The sequence below is a fragment of the Nerophis lumbriciformis genome, linkage group LG18 (assembly GCF_033978685.3).
Source record: "Nerophis lumbriciformis linkage group LG18, RoL_Nlum_v2.1, whole genome shotgun sequence".
Lineage (NCBI taxonomy): Eukaryota > Metazoa > Chordata > Actinopteri > Syngnathiformes > Syngnathidae > Nerophis > Nerophis lumbriciformis.
The window spans coordinates 40798054-40818295 of NC_084565.2; the positions used below are offsets into that span (position 1 = coordinate 40798054).

The 20242-nt window shown below is 37.3% G+C and overlaps 1 protein-coding gene across 3 annotated transcripts in view; it reads left to right on the forward strand.

Annotated features, from left to right (window-relative positions):
* Positions 1 to 3824: 3824 nt before the first annotated feature.
* LOC133617966 (tumor protein 63) overlaps positions 3825 to 20242 on the forward strand; it is a 109109-nt gene continuing 92691 nt past the window's right edge. For all 3 annotated transcript variants that reach the window (XM_061978398.2, XM_061978400.2, XM_061978401.2), the window contains exon 1: positions 3825 to 3977. In XM_061978398.2, the coding sequence (XP_061834382.1) occupies positions 3936 to 3977 (42 nt within the window). In that variant the 5' untranslated portion in view covers positions 3825 to 3935. The remainder of the gene's footprint in view (positions 3978 to 20242) is intronic.

The window sequence follows — 20242 nt, forward strand, 5'->3', positions numbered from 1 at the left end:
TTAAATGCTAATGACCAACAGCTTGCATAGAACGCTAATAACAGGCAGCTAGCATAGAAGGCTAATGACCGACAGCTAGAATTAAATGCTAATGACCAACAGCTTGCATAGAACGCTAATAACAGGCAGCTAGCATAGAAGGCTAATGACCGACAGCTAGAATTAAACCCTAATGACCGGCAGCTTGCATAGAACGCTAATAACTGGCAGCTAGCATAGAAGGCTAATGACCGACAGCTAGAATTAAACCCTAATGACCGGCAGCTTGCATAGAACGCTAATAACTGGCAGCTAGCATAGAAGGCTAATGACCGACAGCTAGAATTAAACCCTAATGACCGGCAGCTTGCATAGAACGCTAATAACTGGCAGCTAGCAGAGAACGCTAATAACTGGCAGCTAGCAGAGAACACCAATGACCAACAGCTGGCAGAGAACGCTAATAAATGGCAGCTAGTATAGGAGGCTAATGACCGACAGCTAAAATTAAACCCTAATGACCGGCAGTTTGCATAGAACGATAATAACTGGCTGCTAGCATAGAAGGCTAATAACTGGCAGCTAGCATAGAGGGCTAATAACTGGCAGCTGGCATAGAAGGCTAATGACCGACAGCTAGAATTAAACGCTAATGACCAACAGCTTGCATAGAACGCTAATAACTGGCAGCTAGCATAGAAGGCTAATGACCGGCAGCTTGCATAGACGCTAATAACTGGCAGCTAGCATAGAAGGCTAATGACCAACAGCTAGAATTAAATGCTAATGACCAACAGCTTGCATAGAACGCTAAAAACTGGCAGCTAGCATAGAAGGCTAATAACCAGCAGCTAGCATAGAACGCTAATAACTGGTAGCTAGCATAGAAGGCTAATGACCGACAGCTAGAATTAAACGCTAATGACCGGCAGCTAGCATAGAAAGCTAATAACTGGCAGCTAGCATAGAAGGCTAATGACCGACAGCTAGAATTAAACGCTAATGACCAACAGCTTGCATAGAACGCTAATAACTGGCAGCTAGCATAGAAGGCTAATGACCGGCAGCTAGCATAGAAGGCTAATAACCAGCAGCTAGCATAGAACGCTAATAACTGGTAGCTAGCATAGAAGGCTAATGACCGACAGCTAGAATTAAACGCTAATGACCGGCAGCTAGCATAGAAAGCTAATAACTGGCAGCTAGCATAGAAGGCTAATGACCGACAGCTAGAATTAAACGCTAATGACCAACAGCTAGCATAGAACGCTAATAACTGGCAGCTAGCATAGAAGGCTAATGACCGGCAGCTAGCATAGAAGGCTAATAACTGGCAGCTAGCATAGAAGGCTAATGACTGACAGCTAGAATTAAACGCTAATGACCAACAGCTTGCATAGAACGCTAATAACTGCCAGCTAGCATAGAAGGCTAATGACCGACAGCTAGCATAGTAGGCTAATGACCAACAGCTAGCATAGAACGCTAGTAACTGGCAGCTAGTATAGGACGCTATTGACCGGCAGCTAGCATAGAAGGCTGATGACCGACAGCTAGAATTAAACACTAATGACCAACAGCTTGCATAGAACGCTAAAAACTGGCAGCTAGCATAGAAGGCTAATAACCAGCAGCTAGCATAGAAGGCTAATGACCGACAGCTAGAATTAAATGCTAATGACCAACAGCTTGCATAGAACGCTAATAACAGGCAGCTAGCATAGAAGGCTAATGACCGACAGCTAGAATTAAACCCTAATGACCGGCAGCTTGCATAGAACGCTAATAACTGGCAGCTAGCATAGAAGGCTAATGACCGACAGCTAGAATTAAACCCTAATGACCGGCAGCTTGCATAGAACGCTAATAACTGGCAGCTAGCAGAGAACGCTAATAACTGGCAGCTAGCAGAGAACACCAATGACCAACAGCTGGCAGAGAACGCTAATAAATGGCAGCTAGTATAGGAGGCTAATGACCGACAGCTAAAATTAAACCCTAATGACCGGCAGTTTGCATAGAACGATAATAACTGGCTGCTAGCATAGAAGGCTAATAACTGGCAGCTAGCATAGAGGGCTAATAACTGGCAGCTGGCATAGAAGGCTAATGACCGACAGCTAGAATTAAACGCTAATGACCAACAGCTTGCATAGAACGCTAATAACTGGCAGCTAGCATAGAAGGCTAATGACCGGCAGCTTGCATAGACGCTAATAACTGGCAGCTAGCATAGAAGGCTAATGACCAACAGCTAGAATTAAATGCTAATGACCAACAGCTTGCATAGAACGCTAAAAACTGGCAGCTAGCATAGAAGGCTAATAACCAGCAGCTAGCATAGAACGCTAATAACTGGCAGCTAGCATAGAAGGCTAATGACCGACAGCTAGAATTAAACGCTAATGACCGGCAGCTAGCATAGAAAGCTAATAACTGGCAGCTAGCATAGAAGGCTAATGACCGACAGCTAGAATTAAACGCTAATGACCAACAGCTTGCATAGAACGCTAATAACTGGCAGCTAGCATAGAAGGCTAATGACCGGCAGCTAGCATAGAAGGCTAATAACTGGCAGCTAGCATAGAAGGCTAATGACTGACAGCTAGAATTAAACGCTAATGACCAACAGCTTGCATAGAACGCTAATAACTGCCAGCTAGCATAGAAGGCTAATGACCGACAGCTAGCATAGTAGGCTAATGACCAACAGCTAGCATAGAACGCTAGTAACTGGCAGCTAGTATAGGACGCTATTGACCGGCAGCTAGCATAGAAGGCTGATGACCGACAGCTAGAATTAAACACTAATGACCAACAGCTTGCATAGAACGCTAAAAACTGGCAGCTAGCATAGAAGGCTAATAACCAGCAGCTAGCATAGAAGGCTAATGACCGACAGCTAGAATTAAATGCTAATGACCAACAGCTTGCATAGAACGCTAATAACAGGCAGCTAGCATAGAAGGCTAATGACCGACAGCTAGAATTAAACCCTAATGACCGGCAGCTTGCATAGAACGCTAATAACTGGCAGCTAGCAGAGAACGCTAATAACTGGCAGCTAGCAGAGAACACCAATGACCAACAGCTGGCAGAAAACGCTAATAAATGGCAGCTAGTATAGGAGGCTAATGACCGACAGCTAAAATTAAACCCTAATGACCGGCAGCTTGCATAGAACGATAATAACTGGCAGCTAGCATAGAAGGCTAATGACCGACAGGTGGAATTAAACGCTAATGACCAACAGCTTGCATTGAACGCTAAAAACTGTCAGCTAGCATAGAAGGCTAATGACCGACAGCTAGAATTAAACGCTAATGACCAACAGCTTGCATAGAATGCTAATACCTGGCAGCTAGCAGAGAACGCTAATAAATGGCAGCTTGCATAGAAGGCTAATGACCAGCAGCTAACTCCCCAAACAAATCTCCAGTGGTCATCTGTGATGGCTACAAGACGTCTGGAGGAGTCACATTGTTGTTGCCCTCCATAGCTCGGGGGTCTGGGGGGTTCATTGGTATGCTAACTAGCATCAAAACTAGTGTCTGCCGCCTCTCGTGGTTACTGGACCTTTTGTTGCCACGGATCGGTTCTTCCTGCTGGATGGTTCAGTCCTGGTCCTGGTTCTGGCAGCACGCAGTCAAGCTGAAGGATTGTGACGCCAAAGGTCACCCGCTCGGTCTTGGTTTGCCGTGTGGAGGAATGTGCTGGAGCCTCTCCTCGCTGAGATGGGTGTGGACTCAGTCAGGTACCTCACAGGTGGCTCCTTAGGCCCCTCCCCCCCACAGGCTATATAGCAGCCCTCCCATGGATCCTGCAGGATCTTCCCGCCTGTCCCACGTAGTCTCGCCATCCAACCTCCCGTCGAGTGCGGAGAAGAGATTTTTTTGGCGGTAACCCTGGAGCCGGTGGAGCAAACAGCAGCCGCTCTGCTCAATCTCAGCGCCAACATGTTGTACCTGGAGACGGGCACCAGCACGCCGTACAGCGAGGTAAGCCCGCGGGGTCGCCACCGCCTTCCTTTTGGCAAACTTTGAATGGGAGTTGATGCATTTTATTTGGGGTTGTCCCTTTGTTCGATTTCTACCTTAAATCGTCCAAAAGCGAAACGGGGGGTGTGTGAAAGCGAAGCGCTGTGATTGACGGCGGCTAAACCGGCGAGCTCGTTTGCCGCCGGTTGCACACCGCTAGCTCAGTGTCTCTTTTGGGGTTTTGGTCTTTGGTGCAAAGGTGAGAAGTTTTTTCTCAGATTGCAGGTTTGCGTTCAGCAGGTGTGTCTTTCAACCTGTTGTTGAGCGGGGGGGGGGGGTCTTAAGTGCTGTCCGGCTCAATCCTTCCACTGAGCCACAGAGCCAGGGATCAGGTTGCGCCATCTAACCCCCCCCCAGCCCCCCAGTCGCAGGCCTCCCGGGAGCCGACACGGCCTCCAGAAGCGGACAATGTCGGGCGCTGCTGTTTGGTGGCGGGCTGGTAATTGCTTTAATGGCGTGTTGATGTTGATACAATCAGGCCACACCTCTTTTAATGACCCCCCCCACACCCCACCCCCAAACCCCCTCCCTCAGGCCGGGTCTGCTCGGGTTCCTGCCGTCCGTCCACGGCTGCTTTTTTTTGCTGGACATTGACAGAATGTGTGTAGTTCTCTAAGTCTTGTCCTGTTTGAAAGGGTTTTCACCGGTTTTAAAAAGCATTACATTTATGGATTTTGCAAAATTTTAAGCCCTTAAAATCATCCAGAGGCTTTAAAAAAAATTACTGCACCCACTAAATTTTAGAAAAATGTAGTTTTTTCATATATAAGCCGCACTGGACTATAGGTTGCGGATAACTAAACTTGTGAAATGAGTTATGTACACGGAAATATTTTGTAAATGTTTATTTCCATACATTAATTGTTTCCAAACGGTGCAGTAAAACGGCTGATCAAACAAAACAGAAGTCATCGTCATGGACCCGCTAGCCGCGGAAATCTAAACAAAATTGGTGAATTTACTGAGGAATTTGAAAGGGTTTTCACCGGTTTTAAAAAGCATTAAAAGTCATTTTGTGGATTTTGCAAAACTTAAGGTCTTAAAATCCTTTAATTTAAAGTCCAGAGGCATTAAAAAAATTACTGCACCCACTAAATTTTACAAAAATTAAAATTTTTCATATATAAGCCGCACTGGACTATAGGTTGCGGATAACTAAACTTGTGAAATGAGTTATGTACGCGGAAATATTTTGTAAATGTTTATTTCCATACATTAATTGTTTCCAAACGGTGCAGTAAAACGGCTGATCAAACAAAACAGAATTTATCTTCATGGACCCGCTAGCCGCGGAAATCTAAACAAAATTGGTGAATTTACTGAGGAATTTGAAAGGGTTTTCACCGGTTTTAAAAAGCATTAAAAGTCATTTTATGGATTTTGCAAAACTTAAGGCCTTAAAATCCTTTCATTTAAAGTCCTGAGGCTTTAAAAAATTACTGCACCCACTAAATTTTAGAAAAATGTAGTTTTTTCATATATAAGCCGCACTGGACTATAGGTTGCGGATAACTAAACTTGTGAAATGAGTTATGTACGCGGAAATATTTTGTAAATGTTTATTTCCATACATTAATTGTTTCCAAACGGTGCAGTAAAACGGCTGATCAAACAAAACATAATTTATCTTCATGGACCCGCTAGCCGCGGAAGCTAAACAAAATTGGTGAATTTACTGAGGAATTTGAAAGGGTTTTCACGGGTTTTAAAAAGCATTAAAAGTAATTTTATGGATTTTGCAAAACTTAAGGCCTTAAAATCATTTAATTTAAAGTCCTGAGGCTTTAAAAAATTACTGCACCCACTAAATTTTAGAAAAATTTAGTTTTTTCATATATAAGTCGCACTGGACTATAAGTCGCGGATAACTAAACTTGTGAAATGAGTTATTTACGCGGAAATATTTTGTAAATGTTTATGTCCATACATTAATTGTTTCCAAACGGTGCAGTAAAACGGCTGATCAAACAAAACAGAATTTATCTTCATGGACCCGCTAGCCGCGGAAGCTAAACAAAATTGGTGAATTTACTGAGGAATTTGAAAGGGTTTTTCACGGGTTTTAAAAAGCATTAAAAGTCATTTTATGGATTTTGCAAAACTTAAGGCCTTAAAATCCTATAATTTAAAGTCCAGAGGCATTAAAAAAATTACTGCACCCACTAAATTTTTGAAAAATTTAATTTTTTTCATATATAAGCCGCACTGGACTATAGGTTGCGGATAACTAAACTTGTGAAATGAGTTATGTACGCGGAAATATTTTGTAAATGTTTATTTCCATACATTAATTGTTTCCAAACGGTGCAGTAAAACGGCTGATCAAACAAAACAGAATTTATCTTCATGGACCCGCTAGCCGCGGAAATCTAAACAAAATTGGTGAATTTACTGAGGAATTTGAAAGGGTTTTCACGGGTTTTAAAAAGCATTAAAAGTCATTTTGTGGATTTTGCAAAACTTAAGGTCTTAAAATCCTTTAATTTAAAGTCCAGAGGCATTAAAAAAATGATCGCAACCACAACATTTTAGAAAATAAACATTTTCCATATACAAGCCGCACTGGACTATAAGTCGCGGATAACTAAACTTGTGAAATTAGTTATTTACACAGAAATATTTTGTAAATGTTTATTTCCATACCGTAATTGTTTCCAAACGGTGCAGTAAAACGGCTGATCAAACAAAACAGAAGCCAACGTCACACAAGCTAAACAAAATTAATAACAATAAACTGGCATTTTGGTGAATTTACTGAGGAATTTGAAAGGGTTTTCACTAGTTTTAAAAAGCATTAAAAGTCATTTTATGGATTTTGCGAAACTTAAGGCCTTAAAATCCTTTAATTTAAAGTCCAGAGGCATTAAAAAAAATGATCGCAACCACTAAATTTTTGAAAAATAAACATTTTCCATATATAAGCCGCACTGGACTATAAGTCGCGGATAACTAAACTTGTGAAATTAGTTATTTACACAGAAATATTTTGTAAATGTTTATTTCCATACCGTAATTGTTTCCAAACGGTGCAGTAAAACGGCTGATCAAACAAAACAGAATTTATCTTCATGGACCCGCTAGCTGCGGAAGCTAAACAAAATTAATAACAATAAACTGGTGATTTGGTGAATTTACTGAGGAATTTGAAAGGGTTTTCACGGGTTTTAAAAAGCATTAAAAGTCATTTTATGGATTTTGCAATACTTAAGGCCTTAAAATTCTTTAATTCAAAGTCCATAGGCATTAAAAAAATGACTGCACCCACTAAATTTTACAAAAATTTAAATTTTTCATATAAAAGCCGCACTGGACTATAGGTCGCGGATAACCAAACTTGTGAAATGAGTTATTTACGCGGAAATATTTTGTAAATGTTTATTTCCATACATTAATTGTTTCCAAACGGTGCAGTAAAACGGCTGATCAAACAAAACAGAATTTATCTTCATGGACCCGCTAGCTGCGGAAGCTAAACAAAATTAATAACAATAAACTGGTGATTTGGTGAATTTACTGAGGAATTTGAAATGGTTTTCACGGGTTTTAAAAAGCATTAAAAGTCATTTTATGGATTTTGCGAAACTTAAGGCCTTAAAATCCTTTAATTTAAAGTCCAGAGGCATTAAAAAAATGATCGCAACCACAAAATTTTAGAAAAATAAACATTTTCCATATATAAGCCGCGGATAACTAAACTTGTGAAATTAGTTATTTACACAGAAATATTTTGTAAATGTTTATTTCCATACCGTAATTGTTTCCAAACGGTGCAGTAAAACGGCTGATCAAACAAAACAGAAGCCAACGTCACGCAAGCTAAACAAATGAATAACAATAAACTGGCGTTTTGGTGAATTTACTGGGGAATTTGAAAGGGTTTTCACGGGTTTTAAAAAGCATTAAAAGTCATTTTATGGATTTTGCAAAACTTAAGGCCTTAAAATCCTTTAATTTAAAGTCCAGAGGCATTAAAAAAATTACTGCACCCACTAAATTTTTGAAAAATTTAATTTTTTCATATATAAGCCGCACTGGACTATAAGTCGCGGATAACTAAACTTGTGAAATTAGTTATTTACGCGGAAATACTTTGTAAATGTTTATTTCCATACATTAATTGTTTCCAAACGGTGCAGTAAAACAGCTGATCAAACAAAACAGAATTTATCTTCATGGACCCGCTAGCTGCGGAAGCTAAACAAAATTAATAACAATAAACTGGTGATTTGGTGAATTTACTGAGGAATTTGAAAGGGTTTTCACCGGTTTTAAAAAGCATTAAAAGTCATTTTATGGATTTTGCGATACTTAAGGCCTTAAAATCCTTTAAAGTCCAGAGGCATTAAAAAAATTACTGCACCCACTAAATTTTACAAAAATTTACATTTTCCATATATAAACCGCACTGGACTATAAGTCGCGGATAGCTAAACTTGTGAAATGAGTTATTTACACGGAAATATTTTGTAAATGTTTATTTACATACCTTAATAGTTTCCAAACAGTGCAGTAAAATAAAACGGCTGATCAAACAAAACAGAAGCCATCGTCATGGACCCGCTAGCCGGGATAGCTAAACAAAATCAATAACAATAAACTGGTGATTTGGTGAATTTACTGAGGAATTTTAAAGGGTTTTCACGGGTTTTAAAAAGCATTAAAAGTCATTTTATGGATTTTGCAAAACTTAAGGCCTTAAAATCCTTTAATTTAAAGTCCAGAGGCATTAAAAAAATTACTGCACCCACTAAATTTAATTTTTTCATATATAAGACGCACTGGACTATAGGTTGCGGATACCTAAACTTGTGAAAAGAGTTATTTACGCGGAAATATTTTGTAAATGTTTATTTCCATACATTAATTGTTTCCAAACGGTGCAGTAAAACGGCTGATCAAACAAAACAGAAGCCATCGTCATGGACCCGCTAGCCGTGATAGCTAAACAAAATCAATAACAATAAGCTGACGTTTTGGTGAATTTACTGAGGAATTTGAAAGGGTTTTCACGGGTTTTAAAAAGCATTAAAAGTCATTTTATGGATTTTGCTAAACATAAGGCCTTAAAAGCATTTCATTTATAGTCCAGAGGCATTAAAAAATGACCCCACCCACTAATTTTTTGAAAAATAATCATTTTCCATATATAAGTCGCACTGGACTATAAGTCGCGGATAAATAAACTTGTGAAATGAGTTATTTACGCGGAAATATTTTGTAAATGTTTATTTCCATACATTAATTGTTTCCAAACGGTGCAGTAAAACGGCTGATCAAACAAAACAGAATTTATCTTCAAGGAACCGCTAGCTGCGGAAGCTAAACAAAATTAATAACAATAAACTGGTGATTTGGTGAATTTACTGAGGAATTTGAAAGGGTTTTCACGGGTTTTAAAAAGCATTAAAAGTCATTTTATGGATTTTGCGAAACTTAAGGCCTTAAAATCCTTTAATTTAAAGTCCAGAGGCATTAAAAAAATGATCGCAACCACAAAATTTTAGAAAAATAAACATTTTCCATATGTAAGCCACACTGGACTATAAGCCGCACTGGACTATAAGTCACGGATAACTAAACTTGTGAAATGAGTTATTTACGCGGAAATATTTTGTAAATGTTTATTTCCATACATTAATTGTTTCCAAACGGTGCAGTAAAACGGCTGATCAAACAAAACAGAAGCCAACGTCACGCAAGCCAAACAAATTAATAACAATAAACTGGCGTTTTGGTGAATTTACTGAGGAATTGAAAGGGCTTTCACGGGTTTTAAAAAGCATTAAAAGTCATTTTGTGGATTTTGCGAAACTTAAGGCCTTAAAATCCTTTAATTTAAAGTCCAGAGGCATTAAAAAAAATGATCGCAACCACAACATTTTAGAAAAATAAACATTTTCCATATATAAGCCGCACTGGACTATAAGTCGCGGATAAATAAACTTGTGAAATTAGTTATTTACACAGAAATATTTTGTAAATGTTTATTTCCATACCGTAATTGTTTCCAAACGGTGCAGTAAAACAGCTGATCAAACAAAACAGAAGCCAACGTCACGCAAGCTAAACAAATTAATAACAATAAACTGGCGTTTTGGTGAATTTACTGAGGAATTTGAAATGGTTTTCACGGGTTTTAAAAAGCATTAAAAGTCATTTTATGGATTTTGCGAAACTTAAGGCCTTAAAATCCTTTAATTTAAAGTCCAGAGGCATTAAAAAAATTACTGCACCCACTAAATTTTTGAAAAATTTAATTTTTTCATATATAAGCCGCACTGGACGATAGGTTGCGGAAAACTAAACTTGTGAAAAGAGTTATTTACGCGGAAATATTTTGTAAATGTTTATTTCCATACCTTAGTAGTTTCCAAACGGTGCAGTAAAACGGCTGATCAAACAAAACAGAATTTATCTTCATGGACCCGCTAGCTGCGGAAGCTAAACAAAATTAATAACAATAAACTGGTGATTTGGTAAAATTACTGAGGAATTTGAAAGGATTTTCACCGGTTTTAAAAAGCATTAAAAGTCATTTTATGGATTTTTCAAAACTTAAGGCCTTAAAATCCTTTAATTTAAAGTCCATAGGCATTAAAAAAAATGACTGCACCCACTAAATTTTACAAAAATTTAAATTTTTCATATATAAGCCGCACTGGACTATAAGTCGCGGATAAATAAACTTGTGAAATTAGTTATTTACACAGAAATATTTTGTAAATGTTTATGTCCATACCTTAATTGTTTCCAAACAGTGCAGTAAAACGGCTGATCAAACAAAACAGAAGCCATCGTCATGGACCCGCTAGCCGCGGAAGCTAAACAAAATTCATAAGAATAAACTGGTGATTTGGTGAATTTACTGAGGAATTTGAAAGGGTTTTCACGGGTTTTAAAAAGCATTAAAAGTCATTTTATGGATTTTGCGAAACTTAAGGCCTTAAAATCCTTTAATTTAAAGTCCAGAGGCATTAAAAAAATGATCGCAACCACAACATTTTAGAAAAATAAACATTTTCCATATATAAGCCGCACTGGACTATAAGTCGCGGATAACTAAACTTGTGAAATGAGTTATTTTCGCGGAAAAACTTTGTAAATGTTTATTTCCATACATTAATTGTTTCCAAACGGTTCAGTAAAACGGCTGATCAAACAAAACAGAATTTATCTTCATGGACCCGCTAGCTGCGGAAGCTAAACAAAATTAATAACAATAAACTGGTGATTTGGTGAATTTACTGAGGAATTTGAAAGGGTTTTCACGGGTTTTAAAAAGCATTAAAAGTCATTTTGTGGATTTTGCAAAACTTAAGGCCTTAAAATCCTTTAATTCAAAGTCCATAGGCATTAAAAAAAGGACTGCACCCACTAAATTTTACAAAAATTTAAATTTTTCATATATAAGCCGCACTGGACTATAAGTCGCGGATAACTAAACTTGTGAAATGAGTTATGTACGCGGAAATATTTTGGAAATGTTTATTTCCATACGTTAATTGTGTCCAAACGGTGCAGTAAAACGGCTGATCAAACAAAACAGAAGCTATATTCATGGACCCGCTAGCTGCGGAAGCTAAACAAAATTAATAACAATAAACTGATGATTTGGTGAATTTACTGAGGAATTTGAAAGGATTTTCACCGGTTTTAAAAAGCATTAAAAGTCATTTTATGGATTTTGCAATACTTAAGGCCTTAAAATCCTTTAATTTAAAGTCCAGAGGCATTAAAAAAATGATCGCAACCACAAAATTTTAGAAAAATAAACATTTTCCATATATAAGCCGCACTGGACTATAAGTCGCGGATAACTAAACTTGTGAAATTAGTTATTTACACAGAAATATTTTGTAAATGTTTATTTCCATACCGTAATTGTTTCCAAACGATGCAGTAAAACGGCTGATCAAACAAAACAGAAGCCAACGTCACGTAAGCTAAACAAATTAATAACATAAACTGGCGTTTTGGTGAATTTACTGGGGAATTTGAAAGGGTTTTAAAAAGCATTAAAAGTCATTTTATGGATTTTGCAAAACTTAAGGCCTTAAAATCCTATAATTTAAAGTCCAGAGGCATTAAAAAAATTACTGCACCCACTAAATTTTTGAAAAATTTAATTTTTTCATATATAAGCCGCACTGGACTATAGGTTGCGGATAACTAAACTTGTGAAAAGAGTTATTTACGCGGAAATATTTTGTAAATGTTTATTTCCATACCTTAGTAGTTTCCAAACGGTGCAGTAAAACGGCTGATCGAACAAAACAGAATTTATCTTCATGGACCCGCTAGCCGCGGAAGCTAAACAAAATTAATAACAATAAACTGGTGATTTGGTGAATTTACTGAGGAATTTGAATGGGTTTTCACGGGTTTTAAAAAGCATTAAAAGTCATTTTATGGATTTTGCAAAACTTAAGGCCTTAAAATCCTTTAATTTAAAGTCCAGAGGCATTAAAAAAATGATCGCAACCACAACATTTTAGAAAAATGAACATTGTCCATATATAAGCCGCACTGGACTATAAGTCGCGGATAACTAAACTTGTGAAATTAGTTATTTACACAGAAATATTTTGTAAATGTTTATTTCCATACCGTAATTGTTTCCAAACAGTGCAGTAAAACGGTTGATCAAATAAAACAGAAGCCAACGTCACGCAAGCTAAACAAATTAATAACAATAAACTGGCGTTTTGGTGAATTTACTGGGGAATTTGAAAGGGTTTTCACGGGTTTTAAAAAGCATTAAAAGTCATTTTATGGATTTTGCGAAACTCAAGGCCTTAAAATCCTTTAATTCAAAGTCCATAGGCATTAAAAAAATGACTGCACCCACTAAATTTTACAAAAATTTAAATTTTTCATATATAAGCCGCACTGGACTATAAGTCGCGGATAACTAAACTTGTGAAATGAGTTATTTACACGGAAATATTTTGTAAATGTTTATTTCCATACGTTAATTGTTTCCAAACGGTGCAGTAAAACGGCTGATCAAACAAAACAGAAGCCATCGTCATGGACCCGCTAGCTGCGGAAGCTAAACAAAATTAATAACAATGAACTGGCGTTTTGGTGAATTTACTGAGGAATTTGAAAGGGTTTTCACGGGTTTTAAAAAGCATTAAAAGTCATTTTATGGATTTTGCAAAACTTAAGGCCTTAAAATCCTTTAATTTAAAGTCCAGAGGCATTAAAAAATTACTGCACCCACTAAATTTTTGAAAAATTAAATTTTTTCATATATAAGCCACACTGGACTATAGGTCGCGGATAACTAAACTTGTGAAAAGAGTTATTTACGTGGAAATATTTTGTAAATGTTTATTTCCATACATTAATTGTTTCCAAACGGTGCAGTAAAACGGCTGATCAAACAAAACAGAAGCCACCGTCATGGACCCGCCAGCCGCGAAAGCTAAACAAAATCAATAACAATAAACTGACGTTTTGGTGAATTTACTGAGGAATTTGAAAGGGTTTTCACTAGTTTTAAAAAGCATTAAAAGTAATTTTATGGATTTTGCAAAACTTAAGGCCTTAAAAGCATTTCATTTCAAGTCCATAGGCATTAAAAAAATTACCCCACCCACTAAATTTTAGAAAAATAAACATTTTCCATATATAAGTCGCACTGGACTATAAGTCGCGGATAAATAAACTTGTGAAATTAGTTAATACGGCGGAAATATTTTGTAAATGTTTATTTCCATACCTTAATTGTTAGTAAAACGGCTGATCAAACAAAACAGAAGCCATCGTCATGGACCCGCTAGCCGCGATAGCTAAACAAAATCAATAACAATAAACTGACGTTTTGGTGAATTTACTGAGGAATTTGTAATTACATAATGTTATTGTTGGTTAATAATACTAACACACTTGTTAGCATGATAGCTAATGCTAACGGCGCCAGCTTTATTCGACAGCAGGTACAAATATGCATGAAAACACTCCTACAGACATCACACATGGGACGGTTTAGTAAGTAAGAATTGTTTTAGTTGTATTGTAAAACCTACAAACATTGCTTGGAGGGATGAATGAAGAATTATTTCGAGTAGGAACGCTACGGACGGCCGGAGGATGGAACGGCACTGGTACTTCCGGTTCAAAGCACTTGCGGCACCTGCAGTAAGCGAACTTGTCCTAAATATGGCGCCAGAGCACAAACAGTAACACACTTTTGCATGTCTTTAAGGAAAACTATTTGCTTTCTGGTTGTCAGCAAAGAAAAATTTATAAATTAGCCGCACCGTTTTATAAGCCGCAGGGTTCAAAACATCGGGAAAAAAGTAGCATGTTATAGTTCGGAATTTATAGTAATATCGATAAGAGTACCGGTATTGATAAGGAATATAGATATTGGTATAAAATCCTAACGATAAACATAAGGTCCTTTCCATGCGTCAATAAAAACTACTTGTATTATCAATCAGCGGCACCGTTTTATAAGCCGCAGGGTTCAAAGCGAAAGAAAGTAGCGGCTTACAGTCCGGAATTTAAAGTAATACAAATGGGCTGATGATAACACATTGAAAGATAAATGACTACGTCAAAGTGAATGCAGAGGTCTCACTCTGTGCTCTCAGCAGGTTTATTTGACAGAGAGAGTGAGCCTCTTGTCAGTCATCCACAATCTTTGTTTCTGGACCCGCTTGTGTTAGTGACTCTCACTTTAATGTTGCAGCTCTTTCCACTTTGCATTTGCCCACTGCTTGGTCAGGAAATGATGTCATAACAAAGTGACCAATCAGAGCTCTTGTTGTTCTAACTGGATTCCAACAACACCACATTGTGGCGATCAGAACACCTGTGCAAAAAATGAACACTGGAAGTATTTTCCGCTACCATTTTCAAACTTCAATGAGGGAGTTGAAACCAAACTACCAAAAGGAAAGAAGAAACTAAATAAGTATGAAACATGTGCAAGGGAACATATATTCTTATTTTACTGTTATATTTTTATTCTCATTGTTGCTTTTTATTTTTATTCTTATTGTAATATTTTTCTATTCTGTTTCCATTTATACCCCCATTATTTACTTTTTAAACTCGATCTCAATTCTGTACACTGCTGCTGGAATTTAAATTTTCCTGAAGGAATCAATAAAGTACTATCCATCTATCTATCTATCTATCTATCTATCTATCTATCTATCTATCTATCTATCTATCTATCTATCAAAAGTAAATAGAAAGAAAATAAAAGCATCGTAATACAAACTTTTTTTTAATTTTTGCCTTTGATGGAAATTGTCCTTTTAATGTCTTTTTCATGACCTTTTTGTTTTTCTTGGTCATGCGTGAAAGCTGACACAAAAATGTTTTTTTTTGGGGGGGGGGGGTGCACGCAAAGGTCTGCAGGAGGGTGCGTAGTGGGAGGAGCAAGACGCCTTGCATACACACGCTATGTGACACACACACACACATATATATATATATATATATATATATATATATATATATATATATATATATATATATGTGTGTGTATATGTATGTGTATATATATATATATATATATATATATATATATATTTATATGTATACGTATGTATATATATACACACACACATATATAAATATATATATATATTTATGTGTATTTATATGTATATTTATGTGTATTTATATGTATATTTATGTATATATGTATTTATATATTTATATATATATAAATATATATATATATATATATATATATGTGTGTGTATATGTATATTTATATGTATACGTATGTATGTATATATATATATATATATATATATATATATATATATATATATATATATATATATATGTATACACATATATAAATATATATATATATATACATATACATACATATATATATATATATATATATATATATATATATATATATATTAGAGATGCGCGGATAGGCAATTATTTCATCCGCAACCGCATCAGAAAGTTGTCAACCATCCGCCATCCACCCGATGTAACATTTGACCAGAACCGCATCCGCCCGCACCCGCCCGTTGTTATATATCTAATATAGACGATGCAAGGCATTAGTGAGGTTATAAAGCTTTTGCCTGTTAAAGAAAGGAGACTGATCCAATGCAGCACAGACATTCGCGTGCCACGCTGTCACGGCCCAGACGCACAGCAGTGCGCAATCATATGGGAGCCGCGCTGAGCGCACCTCCAAGCGCGTCTCGCTGCCGGCGACGGCCGGGTATATGGGCCCGACGCTCCAGCGCCATCCATTTTCAGGGCTAGTTGATTCGGCAGGTGGGTTGTTACACACTCCTTAGCGGGTTCCGACTTCCATGGCCACCGTCCTGCTGTCTATATCAACCAGGGTGAGCCCCACCCCTTTCGTGAGCGCACTGCGCGCGGAGTTACCCCTGTTACGCGCCCCCGGCAACAGGGGTGGCGGGCAGGTAAGCTGCGCGGGCGGAGCGCGCGGAGTGACCCCTGTCACGAGCCCCCGGCCACGGGGGTGGCGGGCAGGTAAGCTGCTTACCTGCTGCGCGTGCCGCCGGCGAAGGCAGACGAGGCGGGGTGTCGGTGCGGTGGGCGCGGTGGTGACCCTGGACGTGCGTCGGGCCCTTCTCGCGGATCGCCTCAGCTACGGCTCCCGGTGGGGCCCTCTCGGGGGAAGGGGCCTCGGTCCCGGACCCCGGCGAGGCGTCCCTTCTCCGCTCCGTAAAAGTGTCCATCTCTTCTTTTTTTTCTTCTTCTGTTGTGGCATATGCTGCAGGTGCCTGCTCGTTTTTCGTATGTGGGTAACAACATTTAACTATGTATATATATTTACCAATTGGTTTAACTGCCACCCGCCTGAATCTATTTAAAATCTATTTTTTATTTTTTTCAACCGCCCGACCCGACCCGTGGATAAAATCAAAATGTTTTAAATTTCATCCGCCCGATCCGCGGATAATCCGCGGACTCCGCAGTTGTGCCCGCAAACCGCGCATCTCTAATATATATATATATATATATATATATATATATATATATATATATATATATATATATACGGGCATTATTTTTTTTAGTGGCATTAAAGTATTGAATTAAATGTGGTGAGGATCTGCAAAGACTCCTCCCACCCCCAGCAAGGACTGTTTTCACTGCTGGACTCTAGAAAGAGGTTCCGCAGCCTCCGAAGCAGAACCTCCAGGTTCTGTAACAGCTTCTTCCCTCAGGCCGTAAGACTCTTGAACGCATCATAATTCAATTATCCCCTCAACTCCCCCCAAAATGGATTAACTCGCTGGAATAAAAAAGACAAAATAACATACATCCATAAACGTGGACGCATGTGAAAAAGTGCAATATATTTATTTGTACAGTAATCTATTAATTAATTTATATATATTTATTTATTATTTTTATATATTTATTTATTTATTTATGCACCTTATTGCTTTTTTATCCTGCACTACCATGAGATTATGTAACGAAATTCTGTTCTTATCTTATGGCGACAATGGAAGTTTTTGACATGTCATCATAGTCTGTCTCTGTTTCTTCTCCTGTTGTGTGTGTGTAGTATATACTGTTGTTTATGTCTACTGTTGTGTGTGTATATATGCTGTTGTGTGTGTAGTATATACTGTTGTTTATGTCTACTGTTGTGTGTGTATATATGCTGTTGTGTGTGTAGTATATACTGTTGTTTATGTCTACTGTTGTGTGTGTATATATGCTGTTGTGTGTGTAGTATATACTGTTGTTTATGTCTACTGTTGTGTGTGTATATATGCTGTTGTGTGTGTAGTATATACTGTTGTTTATGTCTACTGTTGTGTGTGTATATATGCTGTTGTGTGTGTAGTATATACTGTTGTTTATTTCTACTGTTGTGTGTGTGTATATATGCTGTTGTGTGTGTAGTATATGCTGTTGTTTATTTCTACTGTTGTGTGTGTTGTATTTACTGTTGTTCATTTCTACTGCTGTGTGTATACTGTTGTGTGTATATTTACTGTTGTGTGTGTAGTATATACTGTTGTTTATATATACACTGTAGTGTGTGTGAATATCCTGTTGTGTGTATGTATATGTTGTTGTTTATAAATACTTGTGTGTGTGTGTTATATATTGTTGTTTATGTCTACTGTTGTGTGTGTGTGTATACTGTTGTGTGTGTATATATGCTGTTGTGTGTGCAGTATATACTGTTGTTTATGTCTACTGTTGTGTGTGTATATATGCTGTTGTGTGTGTAGTATATACTGTTGTTTATGTTTACTGTTGTGTGTGTATATATGCTGTTGTGTGTGCAGTATATACTGTTGTTTAGGTCTACTGTTGTGTGTGTATATATGCTGTTGTGTGTGCAGTATATACTGTTGTTTATGTCTACTGTTGTGTGTGTATATATGCTGTTGTGTGTGTAGTATATACTGTTGTTTATTTCTACTGTTGTGTGTGTTGTATTTACTGTTGTTCATTTCTACTGCGGTGTGTGTATACTGTTGTGTGTATATTTACTGTTGTGTGTGTAGTATATACTGTTGTTTATATATACACTGTAGTGTGTGTGAATATCCTGTTGTGTGTATGTATATGTTGTTGTTTATAAATACTTGTGTGTGTGTTATATATTGTTGTTTATGTCTACTGTTGTGTGTGCGTATACTGTTGTGTGTGTATATATGCTGTTGTGTGTGCAGTATATACTGTTGTTTATGTCTACTGTTGTGTGTGTATATATGCTGTTGTGTGTGTAGTATATGCTGTTGTTTATTTCTACTGTTGTGTGTGTTGTATTTACTGTTGTTTATTTGTACTGCTGTGTGTATACTGTTGTGTGTATATTTATTGTTGTGTGTGTAGTATATACTGTTGTTTATATATATATACTGTAGTGTGTGTGAATATCCTGTTGTGTGTATGTATATGTTGTTGTTTATAAATACTTGTGTGTGTGTTATATATTATTGTTTATGTCTACTGTTGTGTGTGCGTATACTGTTGTGTGTGTATATATGCTGTTGTGTGTGCAGTATATACTGTTGTTTATGTCTACTGTTGTGTGTGTAGTATATGCTGTTGTTTATTTCTACTGTTGTGTGTGTTGTATTTACTGTTGTTTATTTGTACTGCTGTGTGTATACTGTTGTGTGTATATTTATTGTTGTGTGTGTAGTATATACTGTTGTTTATGTCTACTGTTGTGTGTGTGTATATATGCTGTTGTGTGTGTAGTATATACTGTTGTTTATTTCTACTGTTGTGTGTGTTGTATTTACTGTTGTTTATTTGTACTGCTGTGTGTGTATACTGTTGTGTGTATATTTATTGTTGTGTGTGTAGTATATAATGTTGTTCATGTATATACTGTAGTGTGTGTGAATATCCTGTTGTGTGTATGTATATGTTGTTGTTTATAAATACTTGTGTGTGTGTTATATATTGTTGTTTATGTCTACTGTTGTGTGTGTGTATACTGTTGTGTGTGTGTATATATGCTGTTGTGTGTGTAGTATATGCTGTTGCTTATGTCTACTGTTGTGTGTGTATATATGCTGTTGTGTGTGCAGTATATACTGTTGTTTATATCTATTGTTGTGTGTGTGTATATATGCTGTTTTGTGTGCAGTATATACTGTTGTTTATATCTATTGTTGTGTGTGTGTATATATGCTGTTTTGTGTGCAGTATATACTCCATCCATTTTCTACTGCTTGTCTCTTTTGGGGTCGTGGGGGGTGCTGGAGCCTAGCTCAGCTGCATTCGGGCGGAAGGCGGGGTACATGTCGTCGTTTATTTCTACTATTGTGTGTATATATGCTGTTGTGTGTGTAGTATATATTTTTGTTTATGTCTACTGTTGTGTGTATATACTGTTGTGTGTGTAGTATATACTGTTGTTTATATATACTGTAGTGTGTGTATATATACTGGTGTGTGTATATGTTGTTGTTTATATATACTGTAGTGGGTGTATATATCCTGTTGTGTGTATGTATATGCTCTTGTTTATATATACTGTGTGTGTGTGTGTGTGTGTGTGTGTGTGTGTGTGTGTGTGTGTGTGTGTGTGTGTGTGTGTGTGTGTGTGTGTGTGTGTGTGTGTGTGTGTGTGTGTGTGTGTGTGCCGTTGTTGATATATGCTGTTGCGTGTGTATATGCTGCTGTTAGTATAACCCGTGTGTGGTGTGTACTGGTGTGTGCATAAACTGTATATATGCCGTTGTGTTTGTGGTTGTAAATACTGTTATGTGGTT